This window comes from Erinaceus europaeus, chromosome 5 (genome assembly GCF_950295315.1).
Source record: "Erinaceus europaeus chromosome 5, mEriEur2.1, whole genome shotgun sequence".
In the NCBI taxonomy this organism is placed as follows: Eukaryota; Metazoa; Chordata; class Mammalia; order Eulipotyphla; family Erinaceidae; genus Erinaceus; species Erinaceus europaeus.
In genome coordinates, this window is record NC_080166.1 from 2044831 (window position 1) to 2069055 (window position 24225).

Here is a 24225-nt window from a genome sequence, read left to right on the forward strand (position 1 = left end):
AATAAGCTCAGATCAGTTGTTGAAAACAATGTTCTCCACATTAAAAACAGTCCGAGAGAGAGTGAGAGAGAGAGAGAGGGAGAGAGAAAGAATTAGACAGCTCAAGTTACAGACAGCCAGGCGCAGGGTGGAGGTAAAAGGAAGAAAGCGACACTTTCCCGTTGTGACAATATGTCAAATATATTTAAGACCTTCCACCAGAGTTCTCTGTTTTTCTTCTAAACCATGCAGAATTAACTCGAAAAAAAGCGAAGTTAATTAATAGTAATCTGTCATTCTTAGAAAGTTACCAGAGCTCTATTTTCTGGATTTAAAAAATGCAGATCTGGGAGTCTGGCAGGTTAAGCATAGGTGGCGCAAAGCGCAAGGACCGGCATAAGGATCTGGGTTCGAGCCCCCAGCTCCCCACCTGCAGGTGAGTCACTTCACAAGCGGTGAAGCAGGTCTGCAGGTGTCTGTCTTTCTCTCTCCCCTCTCTGTCTTCCCCTCCTCTCTCCATTTCTCTCTGTCCTATCCAACAACGATGACATCAATAACCACAACAAGGGCAACAAAAGGGAATAAAAAATATTAAAAAAAAACTTCTGCTCTGTTGACCTTTTATATCTTATTTTTTCACTCATGACTCTAGATTTTTTATTATATATTTTTAAAACGAGAAAATCTGAGTGACAATTTTTTTTTTCCTACACCAGTCCTTACTGAGAATAAAATCCTATGTACTGTGTCCTGGAACACGTCTTCTCTATTTAACAGAAGAGGAATGTTTACCTGATGACATGCTCAAGTCAATGCTTTTCAAACAGACAAGTGAGTATAACAAGAGTGTCTGGGCATGCATGGCTGATCTAAGTGTGAAATTCCAAAACAGTCTTTTAAATAGGTGAAATCTTACATTTCCTCTAGTTGTAGAGTCATAATTTTGTTGTTGTTGTCCTTGTTTACTGAGCATATATTTTCTCACAGCCCCTGTGTAAATTTCCATTAATACAAGACCCCTGTCCACATGAAGCTTCATTCTAGTGGAGGGGACCACAGCCATCCATGCTTGTTGATCGGCAAAATAATTGCAAGCTCAGAGAAGTGGCCTGGATGGGGCCCCTTGGCTACACTTTGCTTTATAGAGACAAGCACCCAAAGCCAGAATATTCTGTCCAGCGACTATGAATGGCCTTGGAGCAAGAAATGTCCAGCAACCTTTCCTTTCCAGCGCTAGTCACTTCCCACTGTTTCTGATTTTTTGCTTCACCTTTCCTGCCACTTTACTATTAATAACCATGTAACTTATTCAGTATGCTACAACTCAAAGATTGGTTCTGTTTCCACAGGAAGACACAGTGATAATTTTAAAAATATAAATGACTTTAAAATGGTTTCAAGAAATCCACTTCACTGAGGATGCTTACTGCCTTGACTATGGGAGGGCACAGAACTTGGGTTCTGATCGACCATGGCTGTGAGAGCTTACTCCTGCGATCTTATAGTTTTGTAAAACTCTGTTGAATCATTAATGAAGGGGGGAAAAAAGACATTGATTTGAATACTAATAATGAAAAACACTCAGTTTTCAGAGCCATTTCATTGACTTCTCAGGTGTCTGAGTACAGCGACAGAAAGTGTTTTAGTAACAGTGTTCTGACCACTAGATGGGGAACCAACACAATTTAAAACGCAACATAACCTTGCCCTCAACTGCTTTAAAAAAAAGATACTCTTCACTCCTGTTTCTCACCAGGCTACACTCTCTTGCTTGTAAAAGGCTTTCTGACCCAGATGCTGGGATGACAAGTGACTTCTGGGAAGTAGCAGGAGAGGCCCAAGATGATAAGAGCTGCCTTATCACCCGAAACATGCTTCCTTGGCCCGGAATGGAGATTCTTGCCTTGACAAAGACAGGGACTTCACATTCCCGGCGGTGCTGAAGACTGTCCACCTTCGTTCCAGGCAGGGCAGACCAACTCATTCATACCTCAGGGGCCTCAGGCCTAGAAGCCTGGTGTGTGCCCATTGCCCACTGTCCTCTCTCTCTCTCTGTCCCTTCAAAGTTTTAGCCTGCAGTCCCTTCCCTACTTCTTTTTCGTACCAGTGTCCATCTGGACACTTCTCTGAGGATGCTGAAGAGGCATCTCAGGCTCCAGGTAACCAAGCTCTCTTGGTCTCCCCACCCTCAGACACAACCACGTTTCCTTTCCCCTTGTACGTACTCGCCCAAGCCCAACCCCTCGGTCCACCTTTTTCCTCTTGTCACTGGGTTTGTTGGAAAAGACATGACGTATTTTTTCCCCCCTGTGTTTTTCTATGCAAAAATGCCTGGTGACTTTCCTGACAACCCAACATTTCATATCCTAAATCCAGCTCCCACTACCTCTGTCTTCAAACTGTTTTCTGTACCGGGACGCCTCTCACCACCCCTACGGCTGCGGTCTTGGTGAGTGAGCACTGCCTCCATTTCTGTAAGGTCTGCCTAGCTGCTTCCATACTGGCCGACTGCTTTTTTTTTTCTTTTAACACAGCTGTTGAGCTGACCTTAAATCAGAAAACATCAGTGTTTTGTTGAGACTCCTTCAGCAGCTCACATGTCACATAGGCTACGGCCATGATCTCCACTAGGTGCACCAAGTCCCGCGTGGGCTGCCTCTTCTACTTGCTCTGCTTTGCCGTGTCTGCTTCACCTCCAGCTTCTTCTCCTCCTCCTTAATCACCAGGAACCTGCTTTTCTATCTATTTTCTTTAAAAATTTTTTTTTATTACCTTTATTTATTTATTGGATAGAGACAGCCAGAAATCAAGAGGGAAGGGGAGGATAGAGAGAAAGAGAGACAGAGAGACACCCGCAGCCCTGCTTCACCACTCGTGAAGCTTTACCCCTGCAGGTGGGGACCGGGGACTTGAACCTGGGTCCTTGCTCATTGTAATATGTGCGCTCAACCAGGTGTGTCGCCACCGCCCGGCCCTCCTTTTTCTTTTTGCTTCCAAGGTTATTTCTGGGGCTCAGTGCCTGCACTATGAATCCACTGCTCCTGCAGGCTATTTTTCCTCTTTGATGCCCTTGTTGTTTATCAATGTTGTTGTTATTGCCGTCATCATTGTTGGCTAGGACAGAGAGAAATGGAGAGAGGAGGGGAAGACAGAGAGGGGGAGAGAAAGACAGACACCTGCAGACCTGCTTCACCGCCTGTGAATCGACCCCCTGCAGGTGGGGAGCCGGGGGCTCGAACTGGGATCCTTACGCTGGTCCTTGCGCTTTGCGACACCTGCGCTTAACCCGCTGCGCCACCGCCCAGCTCCCTTCTGTCTGTTTTCTATGCCTAAGAGTTGTCTTCTTCCAGATATTTACATGTGTAAATAACTCTCTTCCTGGAGTCTTTACTCACATGTGTATCTTTCTATGAAAGAGGATATACTGTCCCCAATTAAATGTTCACAGTTTGGGGCCAGGTGGTGGCATTTGAGCACACATTACAATGTGCAAGGACCCAGGTTCAAGCCCCTGGTCCCCACCCGCAGGGGGAAAGCTTTGCAAGTGGTGAAGCAGGGCTGCAGGTGTCTCTGTCTTTCTCCCGCTCTGTCACCCCCTTCCCTCTCAATTTCTGGCTGTCTCAAACAAATAGACAAAGATTAAAAAAGTGTCCACAGTACACCACTGAACCATGTTGTATTTTAGCCAGCAGGCTAGACATTTCCCGATTTGCTACATCTCTTCTTTCTATTTATTCTTTTTTCCTTCTCTGTCTGTTGCACCATTTTATCTAGAGAGATGCCCTTGTTCTAGTCACCTGTGATACACAGTTTCTACTACAAAGGTACAATGTGTTGGCTCAAAAGCGGATTGCCAAATGGACATTAACCCCCCAAACAACAACAACACACATCAGCTCTAGACCCCAGGATGAGGGAACAGTTGGCAGCCTCCAGAGGGGCCATGACTGGGAGGTGACTGGGAGGTGACTGGGAGGAATGGAAAAGCAGAGAAACATTCACATCTCACAGTTTTACTTAACAATCATCCCACCAATTTCCCTCTTGCACACACACACACACACACACACACACACACACACACACACACACACAAACTTAGGAGCCTGAGTACCGAGACCCAGTTTGCTTTCATTTCAGTTTGCGCGCACACACACACACACACACACACACGCACACACACACTAAACTTAGGAGCCTGAGTACCGAGACCCAGTTTGCTTTCATTTCAGTTTGTGCACACACACACACACACACACACACACACACACACTAAACTTAGGAGCCTGAGTACCGAGACCCAGTTTGCTTTCATTTCAGTTTGCGTGCACACACACACGCACACGCACACGCACACACGCGTACACACACACACACACACACACACACACACAAACTTAGGAGCCTGAGTACCGAGACCCAGTTTGCTTTCATTTCAGTTTACACACACACACACACACACACACACACACACACACACACACACCCCAAACAGGCGCCTGTGCACTGAGACCCAGTTTGCTTTAGTTTTCTCTTCCGGTTTTATCTAACTTCCCCTACTTGGGGAGAGGGGAGAGGGGGATTCTAACCAACTGTTTCTTCACTTTGGAATGTACTTGGGCTCTCTGATGAGAGCTTCAAAGTCTGCCTCTACACCACAGTTTCACTTTTGAAAATAAGTTCTCTTAGAGACATCCTGCAGCTTCCACCCCCATCACACCCCCGCCCCGCTCCACCATTTCAGACAGGCCAGTTGAAGTTTACCTTATGCATGTGACAGCCTAAACTCTTGTCTCTCTAGAAGGTTATTTTGGAATCTTAATTTGTAGAATCTGAAATACTTCTCCTGAAATTAAGAATTTGACTGAGGTGACAGTGATGTGGACCTCTGCTGCAGTGCTGTATTAAGCCTCAGCGTATGCCGCTTCTGATGACACAAACAAGGTGGCAAACCGGACCTTCTACCTAGGAGTCTTCAGTAGGATGGGAACAGGAATGAGGCAGTTTGTAGTTTGTCCTAATTGTTTCTCTCTCCCTCTTTTTCTCTCTCTCTGCAATCACAGACAATGCTGGGGCTTGGTGCCGGCACTACAAATCTATTCCTCCTGGTGTTTTTTTTTTTTCTTCCATTCTTTCTTCCTATTTTTTTTTCCCTCCAGGGTTATTGCTGGGCTTGGTGCCTGCACTATGAATGCACCGCTCCTGGAGGCCATTTCCCCCCCTTTTGTTGCCCTTGTTGTTGTAGCCTCGTTGTGGTTATTATTATTGCTATTGTTGATGTCATTCGTTGTTGGATAGGACAGAGAGAAATGGAGAGAGGAGGGGAAGACAGAGAGGGGGAGAGAAAGATAAGACGTCTGCAGACCTGCTTCACCGCCTGTGAAGCGACTTCCCCTGCAGGTGGGAAGCCGGGGGCTCGAACAGGGATCCTTACACCAGTCCCTGCGCTTTGCGCCACATGCGCTTAATCCACTGTGCCACCACCCGACCCCCTTTCTTCCTATTTTTATTTAACAGGACAGAGAGAGAAAAATTAAGAAGGGAATGGGAGATAGAGTGGGGGAGAGTTAGACAGCTGTAGACCTGCTTCACTGCTTGTGAAGCTTCTCTGCTGCAGGTGGGGAGCCGGGGCTTGAACCTAGGCCCTTGTGCATGGTAACATCAGAATAGGTAAAATAATAAAAAGAAACAGGAATCAGTAAATGTAAAAGCAAAATAATTTTCTTAGCTATCAATTGTTGGTAATAACACACAATTACTTTAATTAAAGTAATATCTACTTTATATTTATATGCTACTAGGCAGATGAATTATACTTTTACTTTACAGCTAGATAGTTTGAGGTATTAGTCTTTAAGTACTAAACACTCTAATGTAGATGATACGAATGCACAAAGCAGACCAGTTGTAAGATAATAGCGCTGAGCAGTATGAAGCCGGCTAGGCGGCAGCTAAACCATGAAAGTCAAATTACAGGTTTGAGCCTGTAATTGAAGGGAAGCACAGTGGTGGACACGCATGACCAGTGAGTCAGGCCCTCGTCTAAACTGTGGCTTGAGTGAAAGAACCCTGCCAGTTAGAATGGATTCGGTTTTTAACCGAGTTTATTACCTGAGTGTGAGCATTAAGTCCTTTAGAGGTAAAAAAAAAACAAAAAAACCACATCAGAGCGGTCAGAGAATTAAAGGAAAAGAAAAAAATTGAGCTAAGTATTTATGTTTTTTAAAGGCTACCCAGAACAATGGGTTCTTCTTTTTTTTTTTTTTTGACTTTTAATCATATTTTAATTAATTTGAAATACAGAGATGAAGAATGTGGGGGCTAGAAAAACAATGACAAAGTTCATAGAAACAAAAGAAGCAAAGGAACATAAGCCAAACCATGTTTAAGGTGGTTACTTCTAACATGTTAATGTAGTATAGGAAAATGTTCTAACCAAATAACAAGTACAAAAGTCCTGGCTTCTTCTAAGGCCAGTGAAACAAACAAGATGGCTTGGAAAACATCTTACCCCTAAACTCTTAAGTCTCAGAAACACTTTCTAAAAGATAAAAGTGGTCTAGCCCACTACTTAGCATTTAGCAATTCCATGGCATAAAACACATTTATTTTTAAAAGATTATCTTCTTTTTTTAATATTTATTTATTCTCTTTTGCAGACCTGCTTCACCACCTGTGAAGTGACTCCCCTGCAGGTGGGGAGCCGGGGGCTGGAACCAGGATCCTTACGCCGGTCCTTGCCCTTCGCGCCACCTGCGCTTAACGCGCTGCGCTATAGCCTGACTCCTTTTTTTTCTTAAATTAATTTATTTATTCATGAGAAAGACAGGAGGAGAGCAAGAACCAGAATCACTCTGGTCCATGTGCTGCCGGGGATTGAACTCAGGACCTCATGCTTGAAAGTCCGATTCCTTATCCACTGCTCCTCTTCCCGGACCACTTGAGATAAATATTTGAAGACATGAAGACAAAGCTTTTTTTGTGGTAACTGGGAATCATGTAAAGAAATTTTCAGGGGGCCGGGCAGTAGCACAGCGGGATAAGCATACATGCGAAGCACAAGGACTGGAATAAGGATCCAGGTTTGAGCCCCGGCTCCCCACCTGCAGGGGAGTCGCTTTACAAACAGTGAAGCAGATCTGCAGGAGTCTGTCTTTCTCTCTCCTCTCTGTCTTCCCCTCTTCTCTCCATTTCTCTCTGTCCTGTCCAACAACAACAACTGGAATAATAACATCAACAAGGGCAACAAAAATGGGGAACATGGCCTCCAGGAGCAGTGGATTGTTAGTGTAGGCACCAAGCCCCGGCAATAACTCTGGAGGAAAAAAAAAAAATTCTAGATCTAATCTGACATGCCAGAAAGGCTTCTTCTTGCCATTTTCTGAATATTTACTTTTTAAAAGACATTTTCATTCTTTTAAAAGTTTGCTAACTTTTTTCTCAGTTATTGCAGTAAATCATAAACAAAGGGCCCACTATAGTGGTGCCTTAGAGCAATCTAGGAAGGCAGAAGCAAGTAAATTTGAATAGAAGGCTTCCAGTTTTCAACAGAACCACAAAGCCCCTGTAAAGTTCTATTTCTCCAGCTGTGAGATGACAACACTACTCATCTGATAATTTCATAGGTATATGTATAAAGAGCCTAGCACGTTAGAGGCAGCCAGTAAAACATGGAGATGGAGATGGTGGTGGTGATTATGCCTGTGGTGTTAATGTTAATGACGGTGACATAAGGATTCCCAGGAGGTGCTTCTGCCCTGAAAGAAATTTCACAACTTGAAGAAAGGTAGTGGAAATTTCCACATATATATATATGACAGAGACAGAGAGAAATTGAGAGGGGAGGGTGGGGGGGGAGAGACACAGAGACACCTGCAGCTCTGCTTCACCACTTGCGAAGCTTCCCCTGTAGGTGGAGACCAGGGGCTTGAACCCATATCCTTGAGCCCTGTAATGTGTGCTCAGACCTTAAGCAGTATGGCGGTCTGAAAATCTTCTGCCCAGCCTCCCTTCTTCCCTGCCAGTTTTCTGTCTAACTCCGTGGCCAGACCAGTTCACTATGAACCCTCAATGTTCAATTAAACTCAGTTTGAAAATCCATGACAAGAGTTTGCAGAGAAAGGGGCTGATCTACTTACTTCAGCTCCAAGGGGGGTTTGATGTTCCTGGGAGGGAGACTCGGGGCTGGCAGCTGTGTTGGGTGAGACGCTGGCAGTGGTGGCTGGGAGGCTGGAGGAGGCTGTGGAAGGGGGGCTGTTGAGTATGGAGTGTGGCCTTTGTTGGAGCCTGGAAATGCAAAGGAAAAACACCATGAGTTGATTTAAAGATTCACAGTACAAATGCTGGCTATTCTATATATACAGACATGATGATTTCAAGTGGAGAGATGTAAGGGTGCATCCTATTAGGTCCGAGTTAATGCTTGGAAAACTCTAATATTTGGGTTTTTTTTTTGAGTCAATATCAGGGAGCATGTTTCCATTACTCCCTATTAATCTTAATTGTTTAGTGTCTTTGTGAGAGAGAAGACAAACAAGAGGCAGAGGAGAGATCCTAAGCATGAGTCCCCATCCCAGGGTTGCATTTGACCCTGTTCATGGTGCTCTTCGGTGTGGCCAGGATAAAACTCAGGGACCCTGCCCCACTGGGAAGATAGACAGGCTGGGGGTGGATCTGCCTGCCAATGTCCATGTCCAGAGTCTCAGGGACCCTGCCCCACTAGGGACAGACAGACACAGGCTGGGGGTGTGGGTCCACCTGCCAACACCCATGTCCAGCGGAGAAGCAATGACAGAAGCCACAACTCCCACCTTCTGCTCCCCATAGAGAATTTGGGTCCATGCTCCCAGAGGGATAAAGAACAGGGAAGCTTCCAGTGGAGGGGACGGGGACACGGAACTCAGGAACTGTGTGGAATTGTACCCATTATTTTACAGTCTTGTTAATCATTATTAAACCACTATAAATAAATAAATAAATAAATAAATAAATAAATAAATAAATAAATAAAAACCAACCAAACAAGAAACCCCAGGGACTCATGTATATGTATCTTCTGCCAAGTCATGTCCTTGGTATGAGTATAATACTCTCGAAGAGGCTAAGTATCATGCAACATGGCATCTAAAATATTCTACTTCTTGGGGTCTGGGAAGTAGTGTGCATATTACCATGTGCAAGGACCCAGGTTCAAGCCCCTGGTCCCCGCCTACAGGGGGAAGTTTCATGAATGTTGAAGCAGTGCTGCAGGTCTCTCTCTTCTTTCCCTCTCTATCTTCTCCTTCCCTCTCAATTTCTGTCTCTATCAAAAAGAAAAAAATGGCTGCAGGCAGTGGTGGGTTCACCCTGTAGGCACTGAGCTTCAATAATAACCTTGGTGGCAAGAAGAAAAAAGATTCTTTTGTTCTCCTACCTTTGGGAAAATAATTGACTAATTAAACTAAAAGAGGGGTATCAAAGTAGTTAACCTGCCTAGTGCACTTTGTTTTTGCCACAAGTACACATCAAATTCAAGCCCAGCTCCCACCACTGGAGGACCCTTCAGTGCTGTGGTCTCTCTCTCTCTCTCTCTCTCTCTCTCTCTTCTTCCATCTGAAACAGTAAACACATAGAAATAAAGTCCTGGTGATGAGAAAGAAACTCAGATATTTAAAGTGCATAGCATGATGATTTGATGTAAGTATATACTGTGAAGGCAGTCCTCCATCATGGGAACTGACATCTCATATATTTGTCTCCTTCCTCCCCATCTTCTTCACCTTCTTCTTCACCTTCTTCTTCACCTTCTTCTTCACCTTCTCCTTCTCCTTCTCCTTCCTCTTCTTCCTCTTCCTCTTCTTCTTCTTCTCCTCCTCCTCCTCCTCTTCCTCCTCCTCCTTCTTCTTCACTTTCTACTTCTTCTCCTCCTCATCCTCCTTCTTCTCCTTATCATTCTCCTCCTCCTTCTACTTCTTCTTCTCCTCCTTCTCCTTCTTCTCCTCCGTCTCCTTCTCCTTCCCCTCCTCTTCCTTCTCCTCCTCCTTCTTCTTCCCCTCCTCCTCCTTCTCCTTCTTCCCCTCCTCCTCCTCCTTCTTCCCCTCCTCCTCCTTCTCCTTATCCTCCTCCTTCTGCTTCCCCTTCTCCTCCTCCTTCTTCTCCTTATCCTTCTCCTCCTCCTCCTTCCCCATCCTCCTCCTTCTTCTCCTTATCCTTCTCCCCCTCCTCCTCCTACTTCTCCCTCCTCATCCTTCTTCTCCTCCTCCTCCTTCTTCTCCTCCTCCTCCTTCTTCTTCCCCTCCTCCTTCTTCTTCCCCTCCTCCTTCTTCTTCCCCTCCTCCTCCTCCTTCTTCTCCTTCTCCTCCTCCTACTTCTTCTTCTTCTCCTCCTCCTGCTCCTCCTCCTCTTCCTCTCCTCCTCCTTTCCCCTCCCTCTCCTCCCCCTCCTCCCCCTCCTCCCCCTCCTCCTCTTCCTCCTCTTTCTTCTACATGAGGGCCCTTGATTTCTAGCTTAGTAAATTTCAGTCATGCAGTGCAGCATTACCCAGTATAGGCACCAGGCATTACACTATATAGATCTTAATAAACTTATAACTGAAAGTTGATCCTTTTTTTAGACACTCTTAATTTCCTCCACCCCAGCCTTGGCAACTCCTTTTCCACTCTCCATTTCAGTGAGTTTAACTTGAAACCCCCACGTGTGGGTGATATCAGGAAATTTGTCTTTCCTTGCTGACTCATCTCACTTAGCAAAACACCCGCAGAATTTGCCCCTCTTGTTGCACATGGCAGCATTTCCTTTTTCTGGGCTGGATCATACCTCAGCGCACAGACCATCATGCATTGCTCTGTGATGTCTCCATCAAATATGGGCCCCATATCTGCTGGTGGCTGCAGGCCTGCTGGTGGTACACCTGGTTAAGTGTGCACACTGTCATACCAAACTTCATATTTTACACCACCTCTTCAAAATTCTTGTTGATTTGTTTGTTTGGTTCTTAAACTATTTGTCAATGTTCCTGCTACACTGCCTAATATGCTATTACTTATTTATTTGAAATGACTTATCATGGAATAAACATTCAAAATTCTAGTTAATTGGACAGGTGAAAATGACATCTTGCTTTTTAAAAAGATATTTTAGTTATTATTTAATGAAACAGATGGATAGACAGACAGAAAGACTGACAGATAGCGACCAGAGCACTGCTCACTTGGACTGATGGTGGTGCTGGGGACTGAACCCAAGACCTCAGACTTTCAAGCTTGAAAGTCTTTTGAAGAACCACTATGTTGTCATTATGTTCCTCATCTTGTGATAGTAATTTATAAATGACACAGTTTGATAGATATATAAGAGAACAAGTTGCTATAAAAACACTGATAATTACCAGATGGTCTCACTCACATGTGAAATCTAGAGATCTGATTTACATGAATATACCAAAAAGAAATCCAAGCAAATCAGAAGCGAGCAAAGTGTTTGTGGGACTTACGAGAAGGCTGGTGGCGGCTTTATAAGCTGGGACGGGCTGGGGCACAGAGCTTTGGTGGTGGGTGTGGTGTGGAGCTGTCTGTCTGTTATTATCTCACAATCTTGTAACAAACTACTACTAACAAAAAAAAATAAAATGAGTCTTTGTCATAAGACAGAGTATGTGAAAAAATTTTGCTAAATTATTATCCAGAATAGAAAAAAATGTTTATTAGACATCTGCAACTTAGCTTTTCACGTCAAAGATGTTACCAAGCAGGAGATATTCCATAGCAGAGTGACTGAAAGCTTGGAAGTAAACACACACATACACACACTCACACTCACACACACACACACTCACACACATACATACTCACACACCACACACACCACACACCACACACACCACACACACACTCACACACATACATACACACCACACACACCACACACACCACACCACACACACACACACACACACTCACACACAGACACACTCACTCACTCACACACACAGATACAGACACTCACACACACACACACCACACACACCATACCACCCACCCACCCACACACACACACACACACACACAGACACACACACTCACTCACACACAGACACACACACTCACTCACACACACAGATACAGACACTCACACACACACACACTCACACACAGACACACACACTCACTCACTCACACACACAGACACAGACACTCACACACACACACACACCCGTGGTGCAGGTGTGGACCTGCACCGGCACATGACCACGGGCTAGCCTCCACCCTGCGAGCCACCTACTGTCAGCCCTTCCTGAGTCTCACTGGTATTTCGCAGCGAAACATTTTGCTTTGCAAAACTTTGGTCACTTTCAGACACCACAATGAATAGATTTGCATGTATACAAAATAATTCCAAGTAAAAGCCCTTTTTCCTTTTTCAGTGGGGAAATAGGTGGACTTAATATATTGTCTTAACCTGAATTTTTTTTCTTTTTTTAAATTTCTTTATTGGGGAATTAGTTTTACATTCTACAGTAAATACAATAGTTTGTACACGTATAACATTTCTCAGTTTAACATAAAACAATACAACCCCCACCCACTAGGTCCTCTGTCATCCTTCTTGGATCTGTGTTCTTACCCCCACTCACCCCAGAGTCTTTTACTTTGGTGCAATACGCCAACTCCAGTTCAGTTAACCTCAATTTTATAATGTATATTAACATATATAATTAATATTGGAATTTTCAAAAGCAGAGATCTAATTTACAGTGATGGGAAGGAGGGGTAGATACTGAAACAAAAGAAAAAAAGAAACAGAAGCAATAAATTTATAGGAAATTGCTGTGATCAACGACGATAATTCATTAACTGATTGCAGAGGCGGGGCTACGAGCAGATGCAGCTGTGTCTCTTGCCTCTCCCCTCCCCTCCCCTCCCCTCCCCTCCCCTCCCCTCCTCTCTCCCCTTCCTTCCCCTTCCCTCGCCTCCCCTCCCCTCCCCTCGCCTCCCCTCCCCTCCCCTCCTCTCCCCTCCTCTCCCGTGTCAGCTAGGAACACCAAAGGAGACCACCTAGGACCACAGCAAGGCAGGACCAGAGCGACTTCAGGACGCACCAAATCACCGGAGTGAGGGATCAAGCTAAGAAGCCTATTTATAGTTTAAAAGCCCTCAGGCTCCAGTAGCCTAATTAACTGACTGCTTACTTTTTGCCAGCATCATTCTAAGCATTTTCCGTATTTGATCTTTAGAACAATCCTACTGGGTGTATGCTAGTTTCTGTTTCCACTGATAGTTAAATTTCCCACGATCCTAGTTAGGAAGCTAGGAGGTAAATCGCAGACACACTTAGAATCTAGCTCCTAGGTGGTTTGCTGCACTGCACACACCCATATCCTTTCTGTTGTGTTCTATTCATGTTCCCAAATTAACGAAACAGGAAACATTGGCACATTCACACGGACAGATGAACACCCTTTCCCGAGGTCAGGATTTAACTCCAGTTGCTCTGATTGGTACTTTCACAACGAATGTAATTTTATGTAACCCATTTCAACTCCATGCAGGGTAGAACCAGCTTACTGTAACCTGTAAAGAAATCCACACATAGACGTCAGACTTTGATTTTGGAAATCTGGTAGCAGGAAAGCAAACATTCCGAAGGCAGTGAAAAATGGTCCCTGCAGATGGATGCAAAGTCCCACCTGCAGGGGGAGAGCTTCACCAGTGGTGAGCTAGTCTGTAGGTCTCTCTCTCTCTCTCTCTCTCTTGATATTTGGCTGTCTCTATCAAATAAATCAAGATAATAATAATAAAAAACTCTTCTCTTAAAAAGGGAAATTCTCAAGAATTACAGTTAAAGGCATGAAAGGTCTTAGGAGACGATGAAAAGATGGTGAGATGGATAAGGGGCGGAAAAGAGCAGCAAATTCAAACTGAGTCAGCATCCAAAAAGTAAGGATAAGAGTTTGAGAATTACTGCCTCCAACTTGGGTGCACTTGCGAGTTTCATTATCTGAGGTCTGCGAGGTTGTGCGTGGATGGCCGGTGGTTTTAAAATACTGGAACTGAAAAGAGGAGTCCTTCCTCAAAAAAACGAGAGAGAGTGCAGTGGTGAGGGCCCTCCAGTCCTGAGAGGAGCTGTCTCCTAGATGGTGGTTACAACATGACTCAGTGGCCCTGGGCTAGTCAGGCCAATTGCTGCCCACCCTCCGTCAAAGTCAAGTTCAGGGGCTATATGCCCCTGGGCATTTTTCACTGGAGCTCAAGGTTTTACGAGATGGGGCTGGTAGGCATTTTCTTAAAGAACCAAAGGGCATCTTTGATGACAAATGACAGTTCTCACATGAAAGGTAATCATTTTGAAAATGCCTAATTCTTAATCCTATGGTAAAAATTCTTAAGCCTAAAAATGTGACTAATAGCCACAGCAAAAGAGACCTGACTCTCCTTGTTCCAAGGAACAGTGGATTGGTTACAGAAAAATCAGGGAGGCTTGGGAACAAAGTAGGGGAGAAATGCAAACTCTAGAACATGAAGACATTTTTCGGAGGCCTGGGGAATTAACAATCTCCTAGTCAAAGGTTTCGTCCTATTTCATTTTGGAAGCTCAGTAGAGGCCTGGTGGTGCAACAAGGATGCCCTTGTTCAGGTCCCGGATGGGTGGGAAGCCAAAGTCATTTTACCAGGAGGAAACAAGTGGGAGGGGCCCTCCGTGAGTCACAGGGCGCCCTGGGTTATCTGGCCCTGCCCTGAGGCTGGTTCCAAGTTCACGGAAACACAGGCTACTCGGAAAGGTAACATTCAGTCAGGATTCAAAATGCTGTCAACAGGAAAACACAGTGAAGGTGGCAGTGCTCACACAGAAGGCAGAGAGTGGAATTGTCTCTCCAAGTTTGCACTTTGTGCTTTTCTGTCTATCCAAGTACTCATTCTCTCGTGTTATCTATGCAGTCCTAGTAGGTGTTGATAAGCACACAGCCCTGTAAAAATTTGGGAGGTTTGTCCCATAGATTATTATTTTTTTTAAATGTTTTATTAGTGATATAATAAAGATGAACAAGATTCTAAGATCACAGGGTACAACTCCACACAGTTCCCACCACCAGAGTTCCCTGTCCCATCCCCTCTGTTGGAAGCTTCCCTGTTCTTTACCCCTCTGGGAATATGGATCAAAATTCTCTATGGGGAGCAGCAGGTGGGAGTTCTGGCTTCTGTCATTGCTTCTCCCCTGGACATGGGTGTTGGCAGGTGGACCCACACCCCCAGCCTGTGTCTGTCTGTCCCTGGTGGGGCAGGGCTCTGGGGAGGGGAGGCTCCAGGACACACGGTGAGGTTCTCTGCCCATATCCCATAGATTCTGACACTTAAGACTTTTGCTGAAGAATCTACCTGTAGCTTTCATGTTCCAAAGGAGAGACATGGTTTTTAGTTTCATGTGTTTGTTTGTTTATTTGTGTGTCTGAGGGAGGAGTGAGTCCAGGGCCTTGGACTCAATACCATCACTGAGTGACCTCCTTGGCATAATTAATTAATTAATTTTATCATTGTCAGGACTTCCATGTTTTGAGCCAACTTCTTGAAGACAGAGGCAGCAGTGAGGAGAGAGGTAAAGACACCACAGCCCTGAGACTTCCCCTTAAGAGGTGGGGGCAGGGCTCCAGCCTTCGTCGTGTGCATGGTGAAGCAGACTCTCTATCCAGCTGGGCTATTTTGCCAGGCCTTTCTCATTCTTTCATTACTTTGGGGATGCGAAGGGAGCAGAGAGAAGGAGAAAAGAACATTGGTTCACTACCCACGCAGTTCCTTCTTTGGTGAATATTCTATTCATATCCTCACCCCATTTTTGGATGAGGTCATTTTTCTTTTGTTATTGTTGCAACGGACCTACTGGATGAGCCTGCAATTCCTCTCCTGGGGATATATCCTAAGGGAGGCAAACACACCCATCCAAAAAGATCTGTGTGCACGTATGTTCATAGCAGCACAATGTGTAACAGCCTGGAATAACCTGGAAGAACCCAGGTGTCCAACACCAGATGAGGGGCTGAGCAAGTTGTGGTCTAGATACACAATAGAATACTACTCAGCTATTAAAAATGGTGACTTCACCTTCTTCACCTTTGATAGAGCTTGAAGGAATCATGTGAAGTGAGATAAATCAGAAAGAGAAGGATGAAGATGGGATTGTCTCGTTTATGGGTAGAAGCTGAGAAATAAGAGCAGAAGGGAACCAGTAAGAAGAATGTATGGAATTGGTGTGTCGCACCAAAGTAAAGGACTCTGGGTGCTTGTTGGGGGAGGGTTCCGGGCCCAGCAACATGACAGTGAGGGAGGAGCTAGGCTGCGGATTATGGCGCTATGCAGAAGACTGAGAAATTTTACACATCTACCAACCGCTGTATTCACTATTGACTGTAAGCCACTCACCGCCCCCGTCCAGTGAAAAAGAAGCTATCCAGGGGCACACTGACTGGGCCCTCCCAGCTGCGTGTCTGAACACATCTGTTTGCGCTCCGTTAAATACGGGATTTCAAGTTAAGATTTCATCACATTTGCCTCAAGAGCTGTTTCAGAGTTTTCTAATCCCCAGACTCTACCTGTGTCTTTCTCAATCATCACAACCTTACTGTCTGTTTTACTAACAACATGGAGACCATCCCATGGATCACCCTCAAGTCCCTTTTCATCCTACCTGAAAATCTCCGTCCTGCCAGAGGGATAAAGAACATGGGCCCCAGATCAGATCAAATCGATGGGGTTTACAGTCAACAATGTTTATACCCCTTTCCCATATGTGGGAGCTACTCTCTTCCCTGATCCAGCTTTCATTTATTTATTTATTTATTTGGTGTGGCCTATAATCTGTATTTATTTTTTATTTTTATATCTTTATGATCCAGCTTTCTAGCCTCTTTTCCAGCCATGACATCATCTCCACAGACAATAACTTGGGTCCACCTGAATATCAGAGGTCAGGCTCAGGAAAAAACTAGTATAGTCATGGGCCCTTTGGAATATAACAAAAATAGGCCTACTGGCTATCTTCAAAATGGAGACTCCAAATCTTCATCTGCACTATTCCAGCCTTTAGGTTTATGATCAGTCAACAATGTGTTTGGCTTTATATGTTAACTCTTTTTCGGCCACCAGGTTCCAGATGCCAGCATGATGCCAACCGGACTTCCCCAGGGACGACCCCACCAATGAATCCCCGCTTCCCCAGAGCCCTGGAAAGAGAGAGACAGGCTGGGAGTATGGATCCACCTGCCAACACCCATGTTCAGCGGGGAAGCAATTACAGAAGCCAGACCTTCCGCCTTCTGCATCCCACAGTGACCCTGGGTCCATACTCCCAGAGGGATAAAGAATAGGAAAGCTGTCAGGGGAGGGGGTGGGATATGGAGTTCTGGTGGTGGGAATTGTGTGGAGTTGTGCCCCTCCTATCCTATGGTTTTGTTAGTGTTTCCTTTTTATAAATAAAAATTAAGAAAAAAAAAGAATAGATAAGCTTCCAATGGAGGGGGTGGGATACAGAGCTATGGTGTTGGCAAATGTTTGGGATTGAATCCTTCTTATCCTGCAATCTTGCCGATCATTATTGAATCTATAAAACAGATAAACAAAATCTTCTTATGTTTTGTTCCACCACATTTCCCAGCTTCTAATTCTCCCAAGAAATGTGTTTTCCTAGCCAACACCAACTGGCATGTTTGAACCTTATTATTCCCCATTTCCTTATAGAACCGGCTTCACTAATTACTAACTCTGCGCTGCACCGAGAAAGAAATGTTCAATTAAGCTCTTTACGATGTGCTCACAACTGCATGTGTCATTCATTTTTTTTTTTTGGGGGGGGACTTTTAATTTAATTTATTATTGGATAGAGACAGAAATTGAGAGGGAAGGGGGAGATAGAGAGGGAACATGACAGAGAGACCCCTCAGCCCTGCTTTACCACTCGTGAAGCCTTCCCCTTGCAGGTGGGGACCGGGGTCTTGAACCTGGGTCCTTGTGCGCTGTAATGTGAGCGCTTAGCCAGGTGCGCCACTGCCAGGTCCTGATGTCTCATTTTTTTTTTTTGGTAATTTTTATTTATTTATTTTCCCTTTTGTTGCCCTTGTTGTCTTTTTATTGTTGTTGTAGTTGATGTCGTCGTTGTTGGACAGGACAGAGAGAAATGGAGAGAGGAGGGGAAGACAGAGAGGGGGAGAGAAAGACAGACACCCGCAGACCTGCTTCACCGCCTGGGAAGCGACTCCCCTGCAGGTGGGGAGCCGGGGGCTCGAACCGGGATCCTTAGCCGGTCCCTGCGCTTAGCGCCACCTGCGCTGAACCCGCTGCGCCGCCGCCCGGCTCCCTCGGTGTTTCATTTTTTAAGATGCACTTTGCAATGTAAACATGGTCTGATGTCCTCTGAAGAGTCAGAAAGATACCCTTTCCTGTCCTCATTTTCACTCTGGTTACCAACTGGTTTTCCTCTCTGTTCACAGTGAAACTGTGGAGCGAAAGGCTGTATTTCCTACATCTATCTCCTCCTGTCTGGGTGACTTCAGGGAAGAGTAAGGAATCAGAGGTCCGGAGCTGCAGCTGTGCAGTCAGTTAGCGTGTGGTACTCGGACAGGACTCAGAGGTCCCTGGGTCAGAAAGCTTAAAGCTGAACTTAGACCTCACTCACCTGCTGTCAACTGACTTATTACTCAATATGGGATTCCGAGTGAATTCCACAACTTCTCCAAAGTCTTTATTTTCTTATCCATGAGACAGTCAGATATGAGTCTGATAGAAGTGTCTGACAGACATAGTCAACGTACCCATTTCTCTAGCTGCCTCATGCCCTGCCTGTACCTCTGAAACCCTGCTGTCTACATATTACCACTGTAAAAACAAAACAAAATAAAAAATCAACCTTCCCCCCCTACATCAGTAGCGCTAATCTGTTAGAATGAATTAAAAATTAGGGAGCTGGGAGTCGAGCAGTAGCACAACAGATTAAGCGCAAGGACTGGCATAATAATACCAGTTCGAGCCCCCGGCTCCCCACCTGTGGGGGAGTCGCTTCACAGGCGGTGAAGCAGGTCTGCAGGTGTCTGTCTTTCTCTTTCCCTGTCTGTCTTCCCCTCCTCTCTCCATTTCTTTCTGTCCTATCCAACAACATCATCAACAACAACAACAATAATAACATTTAAAATCAAATTAAAATTGTATTTATGTCTGGCTGGGGAGGCAGCATAATGGTTCCGCAAAAGATTTTCATGCCTGAGACTCCAAGGTCCCAGGTTCAATTCCCAGCATCACTAGGTGCTAGAGTTGACTAGTGCTCTGTTCTTTCTGTCTCTCTCATTAAAATAAAATAAATTAAAATATGACCCAGGTCATTTCCTATGCTAGTTGCCCAGGTTGCCTTTTGAAGCCCATTGGAGGTATTTACTTTGCCACCAGGGATACTGCTGGGGGTCAGTTCCTGGGGTGAGGCTGCTCTCCTCAGGTGGAGTCTATTCAGCAAACTCCACACACTGTCGCTCATAGTCCTGCCAGAAGGTCTGCTCAGGGAAAGGGGCAGACAGGCAGGCAGGTCAGCAAACACTTCAAGGCTGTCCTCACAAGGTTGTCCCCACCCCCAGCCATCCTTCAGGTGACAGGCGTGATGAATATGTGGTACCCGCCCGAGGACACGCTGGACAGATGGACCAAGACCCTGCTTTCCCGGGACAGACACCGAGTTCTGCCTGCCTTTCTCTCCACTCCCTCCTGCATTCATCCATAAAAGTCCAAAGAACTAAGCAACTATAGCAGCCAGACCTTCCACCTTCTGCATCCCACAGTGACCCTGGGTCCATACTCCCAGAGGGATAAAGAATAGGAAAGCTATCAGGGGAGGGGATGGGATACGGAGTTCTGGTGGTGGGAACTGTGTGGAGTTGTATCCCTCTTATCCTGTGGTTGTCAGTGTTTCCTTTTTATAAATAAAAATTTTTAAAAAAGTCCAAAGAGTTGTCTCTTGTCTCTGGTCTTTTTCTTCCTTTATAGAGTTTGAATTTTCTTCCTTTCTTTCTTTTTCTTTGGAAAACATTTTAGTTTATATATATGCATAAAAGAAAGGAGGAAATTCACAGAGCACAATTGATTATTTATGGATGATGGGATTTTGAATGCTTGTAAGTTTTCTTTTTCCTTTTTCTTTTTCTTTTTAAATATTTTATTTTATTTATTTATTCCCTTTTGTTGCCCTTGTTGTTTTATTGTTGTAGTTATTATTGTTGTTGTCATCGTTGTTGGATAGGACAGAGAGAAATGGAGAGAGGAGGGGAAGACAGAGAGGGGGAGAGAAAGACAGACACCTGCAGACCTGCTTCACTGCCTGTGAAGCGACTCCCCTGCAGGTGGGGAGCCGGGGTTCGAACCGGGATCCTTACGCCGGTCCTTGTGCTTTGCGCCACCTGCGCTTAACCCGCTGCGCTACAGCCCGACTCCCTCTTTTTCCTTTTTCTAATTTCTTTGTTGGGGGATTGATGTTTGACAGTCAACAGTAAAAGACAACAGTTTCCACACGTGTAACATTTCCCAGTTTTCCACATGGCAATTCAAACCTTACTAGGTCCTCCTCTGCCATCAAGTTCCAAGACCTGAGCCCTCCTTCCTCCCCCGGAGTCCTTTACCTTGGCGCAATACACCAGAGTATTACTTTCCATCTACTATTTGCTTCCTTGACGTTCTTTTTCTTGCCCCACCTGACTTATCAATTCCGATCAGACCCTCTCAGCCTGCACTAAGCCTCCATTCCTCTGCAGAGTACTGCACAGCTCTGGTGTACGGCAGTGCAGAACATTGAACCTGGGACTTCAAAGCCACAGGCATGAAAGTCTTTTTTGCAGAAGCATGATGTTATCTTCCCCGCCCAAACGCCAAGACTCAAGTTGACAATTTTGTAAGGCCCTTGGCCTTACAAAAAAGGCCTTCCCACCCTGATACATGCAGAGAAAACACACTAGTCAGACCACGGTGAAGTTTCACTTCAAAAGTAAGAAAGCCGTCTCATTTCCAGCGACTCCCGTTTCGTGAGACATGCACCCACAAGAGAAAAACAGGCGTCTTTAGTCCCTCTGCCTACAGTGCACTTCTGACTCGGAGCATGTAGACGGAGCCTCAGGGCCTTTTGCCCTGTGGACGCTGGGATGTCCGTTTTGGACAGCTGTCGTATTTTAAAAGGCTTGTGTGGCCCTGCACTTACTATTTCAGTAGCATTCTGGGGCGGCCCTGCAGGCTGGAGGCTAGACAACTTGGCTTCCTGAGGGCTGTGGCTAACCTCCAGAATGCATTGCTTCTTTTGCTGCCTTTCCCATGACAATGGCCCCACTCTCTGGAGAGCCTCTCTCCCTCTCCCCCTCCCCTCCCCCTCCCCCTCTGCCTCTGCCTCTCCCTCTGTCTCTCCCTCTCCCTCTGTCTCTCCCTCTCTCTGTCTCTCCCTCTCCCTCTCCCTCTCCCTCTGTCTCTCCCTCTCCCTCTCTCTGTCTCTCCCTCTCCCTCTCCCTCTGTCTCTCCCTCTCCCTCTCTCTGTCTCTCCCTCTCCCTCTCTCTGTCTCTCCCTCTCCCTCTGTCTCTCCCTCTCTCTGTCTCTCCCTCTCCCTCTCCCTCTGTCTCTCCCTCTCCCTCTCTCTGTCTCTCCCTCTCCCTCTGTCTCTCCCTCTCCCTCTCTCTGTCTCTCCCTCTCCCTCTGTCTCTCCCTCTCCCTCTCTCTCTGTCTCTCCCTCTGTCTCTCCCTCTCCCTCTCCCTTTGTCTCTCCCTCTGTCTCTCCCTCTCCTTCTGTCTCTCCCTCTCTCTTCCTCTGTCTCTGTCTCTCTGTCCCTTCCCCCCTCCCCCTCCCCCTTCCCTTCCCCTCTCCATCCCCCTCCCCCTCTCCTCCTCCCTCTCCCTCTCCCTCCCTCTCCCTCTCTCTGGAAATTGAACACTAGAGACCTGTAACTTGCTCATCTCTTTAATTTTACTGGTCTCTGCAGCTAGCACTTCTTTTAGGGGGGTGAGCTCACTCCATCTTTCTCAGAAGATAGCCCAAGAAATTGCTCAGCCAACTTCGATAACGACCTTAGTGCGGTATGTTTGGGGCAGACATGATACTTCTTTCCTTTTATGATACAACGTTATTCTAATCAGTAACAAAAACAAAACCAGAAGTAGCTGTCCGAGAGTACCTAACAGGAGTCTGGTTGGACCCAAAGTGGAATCCCAGTCAACTGTGGATGACTGTGGGCTTATCAGATTCACTATGATAGATCATATCCAAACATTTAAGACTTAGGCACAATGCAAAACTATTTTTCTTCCCATAAGTTTTTTTTTCTTTAATTTTTTTTTATTCTTGCATCCAGGGTTATTGATGGGACTCAGTACCTGCACCATAAATCCACTGCTCCTGGAGGCTCCCCCCTTTTGTTGCCCTTGTTGTTTTATTGTTGTTGTGGCTATTATTATTGTTGTTACTGATGCCATTGTTGCTGGATAGGACAGAGAAATGGAGAGAGGAGGGGAAGACAGAGAGGGGAAGAGAAGGACAGACATCTGCAGACCTGCTTCACTGCTCCTGAAGCGACTCCCCTGCAGGTGGGGATATGGGGGCTCGAACTGGGAAACTTATTCCAGTCTTTGGGCTTTGTGCCACCTGCACTTAACCCACTGCACTACCGACCTGGCCCCCAAATTTTTCAAACATTCTAAATGCTTTGCTTCAAGCATATAAACGTCAACATGGTGCCACCCAGATGAGCAAAGCTCTTCATTATCTCTTGTTCCTGAAGTGGGATGTGTGTGTGTGCATGTGTGTGTGTGTGCATGCACATGCATTTGTGTGTGTGCATGCATGTGCATATGTGTGCGTGTGCACGTGCGTGTGTGCATATGTGCGTGTGTGTGTGTGTGTGTGTGTGTGTGTGCACTTTCTGATCAGGTGCCTTGCAGCCCAGGCTCTGCCGGCGCTGTCAGGAGCCGTGAGGATACCCACTTCCTGCTTTACTGATGATGTATCTTGCAGAGCTCACTTCACTCAGCTTCTTCACCTCAAGCAAATTTAGATCTAGAACCATGAACTTCAAGCTCCTTTCAGATGCCACTTCTGCACTGCACAGTTAAGCTTTGTCTAGCAAACACTTTTTTTTTTTTGACGATGAATCTGAATCATTGGCATTTAGCTCACACAGCAGCACTTCCTGCAGGGTGAGTTTGCAGAAACACTGGTGCTAGTGAGACACTTTGATTAAGAGAACATATACAGGAGGGTTCTGTGCTCATACATGATGCTGAGATGGCAGCAAAGTGTCCGATCATTTTGAGAGTCTGTATGTTCAGTATATATCAAACATTCCACATGCAAAATGGATTTTGCTTAGCCCAGCAGTTTCCAAACACAGCTGGGCTACTTTCTCCTGTGATAGTTACTAACATCCTGCAGGGCTCTCAGGAGACAGGCAGCGAGGGGAGAGTGTGCAAAGACAACACTGAATGAGTTCTGTATATCTCCCGGAGAATGCGTTCCTTCAAAGTTCAAATACCAGATCACAAATCCAGACCCAGCAGTCCAATGGGTTATATCCATTCTAGTTGCACTGGCCTTGGAAAAATTATCAAAAACACTAAGCAGAACTTGGACAGGAGATGGTGTATTGCACCAAAATAAAAGACTCTGGGATGGGGGAGGCTTCAGGTCCTGGAACAGGATGGCAGAGGAGGATGTAGAGGGGGTTGAATTGCGATGTGGGAAACTGGGACATGTGACACATATACAGACTATTGTATTTGACTGTTGACTGCAAACCAGTAATCCCCCAGTAAAGAAATTAAAAAGTATCCAATTCCTGAGCCACAGTGTCTTCACAGGAAACAGTGGAGAAGGGTGACCTTCTCGGTAGAGACCCAGTGCGCATGCGGGTGTCAAGCACAAGGGCCCCGGGCTTGAAGCCCTCTCCCTGCTCTGAGAGGTGGAGCAGCGAGCGGGCTGCAGCTGTCTCACTTCCTCGCTCCCTCTTCCTCTCCCCCTCTCAACTTCACTCTGTCTTATCAAATACAAAAAAGAAAACTGGAAGAAAAATGATAATGTGGACAGGAAAGAAAATCAATACTGGTAGCAGTTCCAGACAAAGGGGCAGAACACGAGAGGTACTTTGTTTTTTGCTCTTAACTGGATGGAGGTTCAAAACACAAAATAAAAACAACCACCATGCAGAAAGCGCTGCCATTATGTTCCTGGTATAAGTAGGGGGAGTTCTTTCTTGCTTGGTGTTAAAGCCTTTAAAGAGA

The 24225-nt window shown here is 45.7% G+C and overlaps 1 protein-coding gene across 2 annotated transcripts in view; it reads right to left on the reverse strand.

The window, feature by feature from the left end:
• FYB1 (FYN binding protein 1) overlaps positions 1-24225 on the reverse strand; it is a 157388-nt gene that overhangs the window by 45166 nt on the left and 87997 nt on the right. For both annotated transcript variants that reach the window (XM_060190980.1, XM_007517631.3), the window contains exon 3: positions 8118-8265. In XM_060190980.1, the coding sequence (XP_060046963.1) occupies positions 8118-8265 (148 nt within the window). The remainder of the gene's footprint in view (positions 1-8117; positions 8266-24225) is intronic.